We start from the raw sequence: 13,144 nt of genomic DNA on the forward strand, positions 1-13,144 counted from the left end.
AAGCTACCGGGAGCCTTTCATGCAGTGTCAATCAGAGCCCATGAGTGTTTACCTATTGTGGTTACAGTTGTCCCCCAGCTCCTCTGTTTGAAAGACTGTACTGAGGTCCTGCTGTAACTGACATGTCAGTGATCACTGGTGCCTGTGACTTGGGCTGTTAAATGTTCCTCCTCCTCAACAACAAGAAACAGTGTTGTGAAAATCTGTGACTAGAGTTGTTTGCTGGGAGACCCAAACTCTCAATAGATAGAGAAAAAAGAATTTCGGAACTCAACCCTGAAAAGGGATCCTTGGGTTATGAAACAGAAACTACTCCTCCAATGTAGGGTTATCACCTTCCATTCTTACAGCTTCTGGGCATTCAGTTAATTCTCCACTTTTCTCTGGACCATTTCACTGACAGTGAATCTCCATCACCTCCTGCTTGATTACTTTCAAGAGCTGGGGGGCGGAGGAGGTCAGGTCTTACTACCTCATAAGGCAGACAGTTTCAACTTTAGGCTGTCTCTGCACATCAGAAGGTCTTTTCCTATTTCCTACTAAAATCTGAATGTCAGATCCCATTGTTGCAAGGAACTGATGGACTGGCAGTGAGGTGGTCTCTGGACACTGTTGCAACCAGCACTGAAGAAGGCTTTTGGATGCTTTACATTGAACTAGACAGTCAATCAAACAAATATCACTTCTTCCCAGAAAATGGATTATAATCTCCATCGCTCAGGGTGATCACCTAGCATCATTAATTCACCAAAAGGCATACCAAACCCAGATGTCTCTCATGCAAATACCAAAGTCCTTCTAAGCAATAAAATCCATGAAGAATGCTTGTGTATGTACAGTGACCAGGAGAGTCTGCTTACAGAATCTGACTTCAGTGATGAAAAAATGCATCCGGTCAAATTTACATATTCTTGGGCATTTCAAATTTCTACTATCTTTAGTTTTCTGTTATTCAAAATAAGACAGACTGTGAAATTTTCAATTTCATTCTAGAAAATTCTATGATAAAGAAATATGTTCATTGAGTGGTGTTCTCTGTTGAAGGGTTATGCAAGTAGTTTAGAATAACCAGATATTGAATGTGGAATAATGAACAGTTAACATAGACAAAGCAGTTCAGGATCACGTGCTTGACTTTTACTCTCTTCAATTTTTTTTTCCCCTACACTAGTTACATTCAGACCAGGATAGAGGAGATGGATCACTTAAATATATCCTTTCAGGAGATGGAGCGGGAGATCTCTTCATTATCAATGAAAACACAGGGGATATACAAGCCACCAAGAGGCTGGACAGGGAAGAAAAACCCGTTTACATCCTTCGAGCTCAAGCTATCAACAGAAGGACGGGGAGACCCGTCGAGCCTGAGTCTGAATTCATCATCAAGATCCATGACATCAATGACAATGAGCCAATATTCACCAAGGACGTTTACACGGCCACAGTTCCCGAGATGGCTGATGTTGGTGAGTGAGATGAGATGCAAGGTCAGCAGAGTGGGCTCTCCACACCCACCAGGGGAAGAACTTGGAGTCAAATGTAATGAATTGAAAGAATCTAGAAGCCAAGTCCCAAAACTACCACATGTCCTTCTCATAAGTACACACCACATTTTCTAATGTCACCCTAGTCTTATCTTGTGACTACTGTAAGAAAACGCTATTTCTATTTCCAATCATGATAAGGGTAAAGAAGCATGGGAAACCACTGGGATGAGCAGGACCACCTCATCTGCTCTCTCTCCCATTGTTCCTTGGACTGAAAGACAGCAGCCCCCTCTACTTCTCTCAGTCAAGATCACAATTAGTCTGGGGAATCTTCCCAGAAAAAAAAAAAAAAAAAAAAAAAAAAAAAAAAAAAAAAAAAAAAACCTGCCTGCACTTATAGTCCAGCCTCAAAAATGCTGACAGGGCCAGAAAGATGACTCAGCAGGTAAAAGCACTTACCTCAAAAGCCTGATGGCCAGAGTTCAATACCAGACCCACAAGAAAGTGTAGGAGAACCAACTCCATAAACACACTCTCCGACCTCCACAGCCATTCCGTGGCATGCACATGCACACACACACACACACACACTAAATAAGAAATTTGTTTAATAACCAACAACAAAGAAATGCTGGCAGTTGCATCAAGTAACTGTGAATTTGAGAGAAAGACTCTAATATAGGTTTTTTTGATACACAAACAATACACAGATGGTAGAGACGTCCGTGAGATTTAATACAAGAGGATTAATATTTTATGCACAAGTTCACTAGCAATTTTAAGTTTAATTTGTGTGGATTAAATTTGTTTAAGCTAGAAGAAGGTAAACAGGGTTTAAAGGCAAGAGAAAGTTCTGTTGATACTGCTTGTAGAAGCTTTAAAATATTTCATGAAAGACAGCTACTCACCCCAAACTCCCAAAGTTAAAGGTTGTTTTTGTTTTCTCTGCCAACTTCAAAAAGGCAAAAGTTACAGAGCAACTTTTCTGTTGTGGTATCAATTAGATATGAGGAATACTGGAACTCAGAGGTCCAAGATTTGGAAACTATTCAGTCTGGGGAAGTGACCATAAGGTATCATCCCCACCCCCAACCCCAACCCCAACCCTCACCCCAGGAAGAAATTGTCACCTTGTTTTAAGTTACTTTGTTTTGGTTTTTTTTAAAAAAAAAAAAAAAAATCTGAAGCCATCATCAAAGCAAAAAAGGGACTTGAGATTATTTTTTAAGGTTTTTTTTGTTTGGTTGGTTGGTTGGTTTTTTTTTTTTTTTTTTTTTTTTTTTTTTTTTTTTTTTTTTTTTTTTTTTTTTTTTGCATGAGCTGGAGGATAGTTTTCTTGTAGGTAGCTTTTTGGTTTTTGTTTGTTTGTTTGTTTGTTGTTTTGTTTTTTTAAGGAAGAATTAAAGAAGGATAGTTACTTTTGTGACCGGCACCACCCAGAGCAACTCTATTGAGATCTGCAGGCCAGTGCCCAGCACTGCTCTTAGAAAGTGTCACTCACTTCTGAAGCCAGGGAAGAATTAAATATACATTATAAATATTTGGAGAAAAGCCCAAAATACATGTCTAGAGAATTTGTACACGTGCACAGTGATACCAATGTCTATCATTACTGCAAATCACAACTGGCATAAACAGAGGAATCTTGAAAAAACTACATATAAAGTTAGGGACAACAGCGAAGGGGTAACAAGAACTTCGCTATCCAAAGTACCTAATCTGAAACTGTCTCCATTAATAGCCAGCAGTGTAGCCCTGGGCAAATTATTTGATTTATCTGATCCTGATTTCTTTGATCCTCCAATTCTGTGCCTACAAAAATAAATAATAAATGTCTACTCTGAAGGATAATCGTGAGGATTAAATAAGAAAACAGGCGTAGGGCCCTTCCTGCAGCAGCTGCCTCTAATGGGTGCTTAGAACACCAGAGAATCACATTCCAAAGGCAAGCAGAACTTCTATCAATGCAGATAAGGACTTGGGTGTTTGTTAACTTAGATTAAGTCACCCTCTGAAATCGCAGGAGGCTCACACTCTGACCACTTAACCTGTCAAACTGCAAGGGTGGGTACTGTGTCTCAAATCCCGGCAGGATACAATGAGAGTCAGCCCATCCAACCCTCGCACAGTGTGCTGCTTGTTTAATAAATGAAATGGTTAGATATTACGAAGGCAATTTTACAATCCTCATATTCTCTGCGTGGAGCTTCCCTGCCCTTTTCAAAGATCGGACAGCCACTGCTTACTGCTTATCAGATAGAAATACCAAGAGGCAGCCATAACGTGCCCTTAACCAGAGGGTCCTTTGGAACTTCTCACACATGTAACAGACATGCAAACACACATATGAAATTTACGTGGCTTTTAGGGAGGGTAGTAATAGTTCTTAGGTAAAGGTCTCCAGAGTAAGAATACCAGCCTAATATACTATAGCTGTCTTTGCACATTCAATTTTAATCATTTGAAATTAATCTATCAGATGTTTACAGTGTAATATTTCAATCAACTACTTTTTGTTTTGCTTTGTTTTTGTGTTTTGAAATGTGTAGCCAAAGCTAACCCTAAACTCAAATTATAGCATAGGATGACCTTGAACTTCTGACCCTCTGATCTCTACCTCCATGAGGGTAGAGATTACAGGTATAGGTCATACACCTGGTTTATTTGAAGTTGGAGGATTGAACCTGCAGCTTCTACATGCACCCTACTACCAGCCCTAACTAACTCTTTATATGGTCTAAACTACCACTTTAAAGGTTCAGAATTTTTCAACCTCTTGAAATTATCAGATATTTGAAGAGCCCATATTGGGAAACCTGACTCAAATTAGTTTAAACAATGAGGCTATTTGCTGGTCAGGTATTTAAAGCAGAGTGAGCTATGGACAAACTTGATCTGGATCATAGCTTCCTAGTGGGTTTCTATCCTACCCAACTTTGTCCCCAGGTTGGCATATACAACCTCACAACAGCTGCTACATTTGTGGTTTTGTGTGCCACTTTGTTGTCCAAGAGAAAGAGCATATAGGATTTAGAGCAAAATCTCACATGGCCACCCACTAGACAACACCTAAGAGAAGTCCTATGGACCAAGTAATTGAAGAGACTGATTCCCTCTGAAAACCTACCTTCATCCTAGGTAACTTGAAAGAACCCTTGCAGCAAGAGTCCAGTCACACATAACAGTCCATCACAGGAGATAGGTAGGACTCACCTATACCCAAGGCTGCTCTTCTCTTTAACCTAGTCCATACAACATCCACTGATGTGACTCTCATCCCTTTCAAATGAAGGATCAATGGCTTCCTAGCAACAAGCATTGTACTGTGGTTCTCCACTCCTTTGTCATGGAAGCTGGTATTCTAGTTAGACTTTCTAGTGCTGTGATAAAAGACTGTGACTTTCAGGTTACTGTCTATCATCAAAGGAAACCAAGATGAGAACCTGGAGGCAGGGGCTGGAGCAGAGACCATGGAGGAGTGACTCTCATTGGCTTGCCCTCCATGGCTTGCTCAGCTTGCTTTCTTATACGCACGCAGAATCTCTTCCCCAGGGGTGGCACAAACCACAGTAGGCTGTGCCTTTCTGTATCAACCACCGGTCAAGAATATGCCCTGTAGATGTACCTCAGGCCAATCCAACGGAGGCAATTAAATTGAGGTTCCCACTTCCCTGGTAATTCTAGGCTGTGTCAAGTTGACAAAACACTAGCCAGCATAACAAGATGTCTCGGTGCATAAAGATACTTGCTTCTAAGACTGATGACCTAAATTTGATCTTCAGGAATCACATGATGGAAAGAAAGAAATGATTTCTACATGTTGTCCTCTGGCCACCATGCTCAGTGACAAGTGTGAGCCATCTCTGAGCACCACACAAATATACACACATACTAAAATGTAATCTAATGCTTTTCAATTGAGATCCTGCTTTCTTCACATGCCCATGTACCAAGTGTCATAATGAATCTTCTTTGTTTTCATTACATCTTTCTCATTACAGGCACGTTTGTGGTCCAAGTCACGGCAACTGATGCCGACGACCCAACCTATGGGAACAGTGCTAAAGTTGTCTATAGCATCCTTCAGGGACAGCCCTACTTTTCAGTGGAGTCAGAAACAGGTTAGAATACTTTCTTCGTCTCCTACTCTACGTTCTGTGATTTTAACTGACGTGCTCAGCTGAGCTAGCATATTGTTTAATAAAAACAATCAGCATGATTGGATTTTCCTTGTTCCTCTGCCAAACTCTAATGATTTATTTGTAAGTGTGACATCCAGATCATTTTAAAAATAAATATGGCAATGAGTCTTTCACACCATACATATAGGACAGAATCATCCCTTTCTTTTTTTTTTTTTTTTTTCCAATTTGGCATGAAGATAAGAAAGAGTGGCTCTTTCTGAGAGTGGCCAAACCTACTCACAGACATCCTGAGTCCTTCTTTTTCTTTTTCTAGTTACTTGGTGGTACCACACCTCTCTTCTGTTCTGGAGCTAGGTACAGCTATGGGACACATTTGCACAAATAAAATGTGGCAGTGAGACAAGTCACTTCTAAGCAGAGTTGTACACAGTCTGTCACATTCCCTTCCCCTGACCACAGTGATCATGGAAACCCTTGTGGAGCTATGGTCTCAGCCCAGATGCCACAGTGTTACCATGAACAGAGATCCCTGCTCGCCTGCTTAGAGCATGAGCAAGAATTGAACCGTAGCTCTGTCAACCACTGAGATTTTGTACTACTCTTTCTGACGTCATGCTCTACCCTATCCTGTCCATCGCATCCCAGTGTAACAAATCAGCTTACCTTATGAAATCTTGTTTACATCATCTTATTTTTTTTAAATGCCCTGCAACATCTAACTGGAATGCTGGACTCGTTGCTGTCTGTCACAGATGCCAACGAGAAGAGACAGGAACTGAATCCTTAAAACTGCTTTATTCAGAGAACTGGCAATCTGAGAAGACAGTTGATTAACATCCAAAAAAAAAAAAAAAAAAAAGTCTTCTATCTCATCTCCAACCAGCAGATCACAGGGCAGAGAAAGGCATATCACAAAGGCATACCACCATTCTTGGGCTCAGTCCTGCCCCCTGGTCAGGTGGCCAGGCATGTTTCTGGGAGCTGCAATGCCTAGGTTTCTCTCATTATCATCTCTTGCTGTCTTCTCTCATCTTGTGGATGTTTGGGGTTCGGGCACTTTTTGAAATGCTTAGTCAAGTTAGCTGATTATCAATCTTGTTCTCTGAGGGCCAGCTAGGCTGAGAGCAGGTTAACTCAGAGCAAGCCAACCCTTGACAGTGTGTGCTTGCTAAGCTATAAATAGCGCGTAGGTGCTGAGGCCTCTCCACAATGTGGAGCACAAGTGTGTCATCTGACGCAGAATACAAAAAGCACCTCTGTCAAAAGAACCATGATATCTGGTGGTTTATTTTTCAGTACAAAGTATTTGTATCATATGGTAGATTCTATACATATTTTGATTCAGGTTCCTTTCATATTTTTTTCAAACATCCTTTATTTTAAGCCAGAGGTTTTCTGGGTTACTACATCCAGCTAGAATTTATGTGTTAAAAGGTGAATGAACCTGGAAAGAATCCCAAGGAGAGAGAAAATGGTGAATTGAAGACAATGAGAAAGAAAAATTAGAATTATTCTACTTATAGGACAAAAGGCTAAGGTGATTTCCTGTGTTTAAATAGAGACCAACTATTATTTGGAGAAGACAGAGCTTCTGCTCCTGGAAGCCGAGTCTATGGGACTAAAATTGACCTGTTGTCTGAAGCACTCTTGTTAAAAAGGAAGAAAAGATATTTTCAGCTTCATTAGTGGTTAAGCTTGAGAATTTGAAAGCGGAGGAGGCTACAGAGCCTACTCTGGTGATTTTTAAAAGAAAGTTAATTTAAGCATAAACACTCTACAGAGATTAGGCAAGCTTTGAGAAATTCTTTCAAGTCATTATCAAACCGCCTAACAGCAGAGATAACTTTAACCTATCTTTAAAATGTTGGTTACTGTAGGGATCGGCTGAATTGATGTTCTCATTCTCTGTAAGAAAACCCAAATTCTCAAGGATCACACGAGATCATAACTGGGAGGGACCTAAGGCCATTTTCCTTAGCACATAGTTTTGTGGTTTATAAAACCCACAGAACATTCATTACAGTACGCACTCTTGAGGAGCAATTAGCCAAGTTGATAATGTGAAACTCTGGTGTCAGCTCAGATATATGGCTTTCTGATCTGCTCAGGGGGTACACCTCAAGGCTTTGTATTGAGCAGCGCGTGTGGTACGTCCTCTTACGCCACATGCCAGTCATACTTTACAATGTCATCCTGTGACACCTACATTGCATTCCTCTCAGACTCTCTTGCTCGGGCTTTGACTTGCACTTGTTTTCATTCTCCTTGTAATACAGGCTTTTTAATGAGTATCTCTCCCCTTGTGTGATTGTAATTTCCTTCCGTAGAAAGGCTGCGTATAATCATCTTTATATCACAGTGACATCTGCATAGTGTTTTGCATATTGTGGATGACAGTCTACATTTGTTTGCATAAATAAATGATTCCATAAAATACTGTTAATGCCTCTCCTTCCACTCCTGAATTTCAATTTCACATCCGTAGGTATCATCAAGACAGCGTTGCTCAACATGGATCGAGAAAACAGAGAACAGTACCAAGTGGTGATCCAGGCCAAGGACATGGGCGGCCAGATGGGAGGACTGTCGGGGACCACGACCGTGAACATCACACTGACAGATGTCAATGACAATCCACCCCGTTTCCCCCAGAGTAGGGACATTTGATTGAATGGCTTTTTCCAATGTGGTTTTGTAAAATTTTAACTCTAAGAATATTTCCATTGTTGGCACTGCTGTCAAAAAAAAAAAAAAAAATCACTGGACTTAGGAAGAATTGGCGCTTTTATTAAAATTATTTAAATGGATTGAAGACAGCCTTATGCTCAGGAAGTGTGAACACTTACACTCTGCCATTGGCAATTAGCAGAGTGATTCCTGATATGGCCACTGCTGTAAAGGCAACATCATTGCTTTCTGTTCCCTCATTCATTTGCTAGAGTATGTGGACACGCATGCTGTTGTTTGTTTAGAAGGTGGACGTTATGCTTCTGTGAACTTACTCAGGCGTGCCATCGCCGTTAGAAGCTCACAAAGCTTTGCAAGGAAGGGATTTACCGTTTTCCTATGTTTCTAAAAAACGCAGCTGTAGAAGTTGCTGTGTGCGTAACCCAGCTGTAGTCATCAAGGGTTTTCTATATTGTGGTTAACTGAGATACTGACGAGCATCTCAGAGACCGTTAACTGTCATGATCAGGTGAGAAGGGAAAAACAGCATCCATGAATACTTCCTTCCTCTCAAGCATCATGCTTGACTTCCCAAGTGGGAAGGAAGTGGTTGTGATGCAATTCAAAGATAGAAGTCTTTGTGACCATGCTTCCCTAAAAGGTTATCCAAATCATTATACAGAAAATGTAGCCGAGTCTAGTGACTCACACATATAATCTTAGCATTTGGGCAGCAGTGGTAGCTTCCAGACTCGGGCTCCATAAAGAGTACCAGGCCAATCCAAAAGACCCCATTTTTCAAAAGGAGGGAAGTAATGTGATGTCTCAGCAATTGGGTAAGAGTACTCGATGCTCTTCCAGAGAATCCTGGTTTAGGTGGATCTTCCCAACTGCCTGTAACTCCAGCACCAAGAAATACCACACCTTCTTCTGGCCTCCATGGCCACCTGCACACACACACAGCATGCAGACACTGGGGTGTACACACATACAGACAAATAAAAATAATAAAAAATAATAAATCTTTCAAAATAAGTAAAAGGAAGGGAGGGGAATAAAAGAGAGGGGGAGGGGAGAAAAAAAGAAGGAAAGGAGGCCTGGAGGAGAAGAAGAAAACCCATTTACTCTACTGTGGCATCTTTTAAAAGATAACCACCTAATCGCCTTTACCAGGGAGATCCAAACGATCAGTAGGAAACGGTTTCATCTTTTTATTCTCCAAGTATATGATCAGCTGGCTACAAAAACAGAACAGCTAACAGTTTGTGACATAGGCAGAAGAAAAGGTTTGAGTCCTAAAACTCCTACTTGGCCCCATGGGGGCCTTGTCCTTTACTTTTCTTACATAGCCTGTTACCTGCTATAAGACCATGTGCCAAAGTAAGGGGGAAGAAAATGCAGAACAATTTACTAATACTTAATCTATTTTGCTATTTTACCAACCAGGGGGGCCCAACACCTAGGAAATATGCCCCACTGGAGACCTACATTTCAATGGCTCCATAGTCCAGAGGCTTTTTGGTTTTTGCTTTTCCAAAATCATGTAAGAATAATTGGCAAATTATAACAGATAAGAATAGAATAAATTTTAGAAGGCATCTATGCTCATCACTTTACCACCAATGCTAGGATAATTTTTATACACACACACTAAGTACATAGCCTGTAAGACAGTCATATCTAAGCTGAAATGAGACACACTTTTGTCTTTAAACTAATTTTGCAGCATGAGGATATTAAAAACAAGCATCACCATCTACAAAGTATTAGAATTAAATATGAAACTATGCTGGCAGAAGTGATAGCAAACACCTTTAATCACAGAAGTCTGGAGGCAGGGGCAAGCCGATTTCTGTGAGTTCCAGGCCAGCATGATCTACATAGTGAGACTGTCTCAAAAACAAAATCATATATGCCAAAATGTATATGTGTATATGGATGCCTGTTAAAACTCTGTGTGAGAGAAAATGCTATACTGAAATTAATAATGAGTTAGCCAAAGGGAGAAGTGGAGAACTCCATTGCTCCGGCACATGGCCCAACTCCCTAGCTTTGCATCTAGATCCAGTTCTGATTAGGAATCAAAACATGACTAGTGGGATAATTTCTCAAATTGCTATAATTCGCTTCCACCTTCAGCTGGTATTAGCAAGGTCAAGAAAAAGCCCCATTAAGAACACATAGCACTTGACTAAGTCCATCCAGGTTAAGTGTTCTAGTCTTTGTGCTATTTTACCTTCGTGGGGCTTTGAAACTCTTCTCTCTCTTAGTCTTAGTCTTGAAATGACACCATGAATTTGGAAGCCTGTTTACAGAACAAGAAGAAAACACTCCATTTGCAAGGAGACAGGCCATGAAATAGGAGGAGGAGTGTAATTATCATGATAGCAAAGACATAAGGAGATTAGGGCACCATCCATTATTTTGAAGAAAGCATAGGTCTGTCTCCATCCACAGAGAGGTCATAAAGCTGTCTCCCTTCAACCACTGCTGGGCTTTCTGCGGCTCCACTTGTCAACCACGATCCAGAAATATTATTTAAAATGCATTTATTGTCATATATTGTTATAGTTGTTCTCCTTTCTTAGTAAGAAATAAGCTATTGCTGATAGTCTGTTTTTATGCCCAGTTTATATGTTAAATCTTATCAAAGATATGTATGTATTAAAAAATCAACACAGAAAAATAGAGTACTTTACCTGAACCAAACCCTGTATTTAGTCCTAGTTTAGTATTTAGTCCCAGTTGCAATTAGAATCTTAGAATGCACACCCTCTAGGTAGAAGAGTGGACTGCTTCTTATGGCAGAGTATCTCCTAGTTTCTGCCTCACTCGTGTGTTTGGTGATTGATAGGTACCTACCAGTTTAAGACCCCTGAGTCTTCTCCACCGGGAACGCCAATTGGCAGGATCAAAGCCAGTGATGCTGACGTGGGAGAAAACGCAGAGATAGAGTACAGCATCACAGACGGTGAGGGACACGATATGTTTGACGTCATCACTGACCAGGAAACGCAGGAAGGGATTATAACTGTCAAAAAGGTAATGCTGTTTATATGGATATTGCATACAACTCCTGGGGTGGAGGTGATGGCTCTAAGGGTAAAAGGCTTGTACAAACATGAGGAGCAGAGTGAGTCCAGGTCCCTGGCACCCACATGACGTCTGTACATAGTGGCACTTGCTGGTGACTCGGGTGCTGAAGGAGAGATGGAAAATGGCACAACTTGGAGACTTCCTGGCTGAGCGGTGGAGCAGAAATAAGGTTCGCAGTGTCAGAAGACATGACGTTGACTTCTGGCCTCCACACACAAATACAGAATGCACATGAGTGTACTTGCAAACACGGGCATGCGTGCACACACGTAAGCATGCACATATAGAGAAGGAGAGAAAGGGGGATGTACACACGGCGTTTTGTTAGGTTTATTCAACTCTAAATACTATTGTTTAGCAGGAAGAAAAGGAGACTGCGCCTGTACAACTAACATAGATATAGAACAAGATAAAACTCGTAATGCCTCACCATGAAGTATTTCCCTCTGCCTCTCAAGTCACCAAGGGCAATGACCATCTCCTGTAAACATTTATTCAGATTCTTCTTTTACTCACTTTTTATAAGCCTTTTTGCAGTAAAAAAAAAAATTTTATATATTTATTACACCTATATTTTTAATAAATTTCTACTAAAAAACCTTCTAAGTGGAGAACAGAAACAAATGAGATATATAGAAATGATGGAATAAACAACATAAATAATAAAATACACAATGAGACACATTGCTGTGGCAGCTAGCCTTGCTATGGCGCTTACAACTCATGATCTCTGCTGTCCTAGAACCTAGAGGGTAGAGGTGAGCCAACAAGGAGTGAGGAAGCCAATAGATGAGTGTGTGCCTGCAAATTGTGAACCCTGGGAAGGGAAGGCTACTGCTAGCAGGGGGCGAGGTGACATGAATTAGAGTATGCGGAGACCACACACTCAAACAAATGCGAGGATTTCACATGACTCCTTCACATGACTTTCTCAAATATGAGGGCAGCATCAGATCCTGAACCCCCCCCCCCCCGCCAGCACGCTTGTGTGCTATTTCATTTCTCAAAATTGTCTGGCACCACAGAGCTCTATATCAAAGTGTGGCCATGGTTAAAAACCAACACATTGTGTGCTTCGGGGCTAAAAGCATTGATTTAGGTTAATTTTCATTGATTTCTCTTTTGTCATGTATATTCGAATGTCTTCTTCCTCCCTTACCCTGCTGTGGGTACGTAAGCATGATAGATGTAAATAACAAGAAAAATTTCCCTCTTACGAACATGTCTGAATCTCTAGAAACACAATAAAACACGCTTAAGTGACACTTCAGACCGATGTTTTAGACCCTGATATGATTAGGAAGCCCATTAGTGCGCATTAACCTTTTTAATTTTCTTGGTGCCTTATCAGATTCAAACTGAAATTTTGCCTAGCCGACTAAATCGCATTCACGGACGACTTGATTAATAGTGCTTCCAGTGAGCCTTGTCATGATATCATCTAAAACTACAAGTCAGCAATAGACATTTGGGTTCACCATGTCTCTGATGCAAAATCTTTTCCTAAAGGTCTTTAACAATGGGCATCATTGCCTTCTTTGGCAAGTAATTAGCCTGGTGCCCTTGTGGGGATATCAGGGAAAGATTTTACTAACTCCTGCAAAACCCATTTTGTCTGAATGGACAAGAGAGAGTCATAGACTTCATCTGTAGGTCACAATTCTGGCGACACTTAGACCTGCCTGAAGATGCTTCAAATTATAGATGACCATGTCCACCAGAGAAATTTTGGTTTAGTGGGCAAGATTG

At 40.8% G+C, this 13,144-nt stretch overlaps 1 protein-coding gene across 2 annotated transcripts in view; it reads left to right on the forward strand.

The window, feature by feature from the left end:
• The window catches only part of Cdh6 (cadherin 6), a 135,373-nt gene that overhangs the window by 99,136 nt on the left and 23,093 nt on the right, over positions 1-13,144 (forward strand). For both annotated transcript variants that reach the window (XM_034523614.2, XM_076916407.1), the window contains exons 3-6: positions 1,172-1,466; positions 5,489-5,608; positions 8,118-8,285; positions 11,154-11,341. In XM_034523614.2, coding sequence (XP_034379505.1) covers positions 1,172-1,466; positions 5,489-5,608; positions 8,118-8,285; positions 11,154-11,341 — 771 coding nt within the window. The remainder of the gene's footprint in view (positions 1-1,171; positions 1,467-5,488; positions 5,609-8,117; positions 8,286-11,153; positions 11,342-13,144) is intronic.

Source organism: Arvicanthis niloticus, chromosome 19, assembly GCF_011762505.2.
Source record: "Arvicanthis niloticus isolate mArvNil1 chromosome 19, mArvNil1.pat.X, whole genome shotgun sequence".
NCBI lineage: Eukaryota > Metazoa > Chordata > Mammalia > Rodentia > Muridae > Arvicanthis > Arvicanthis niloticus.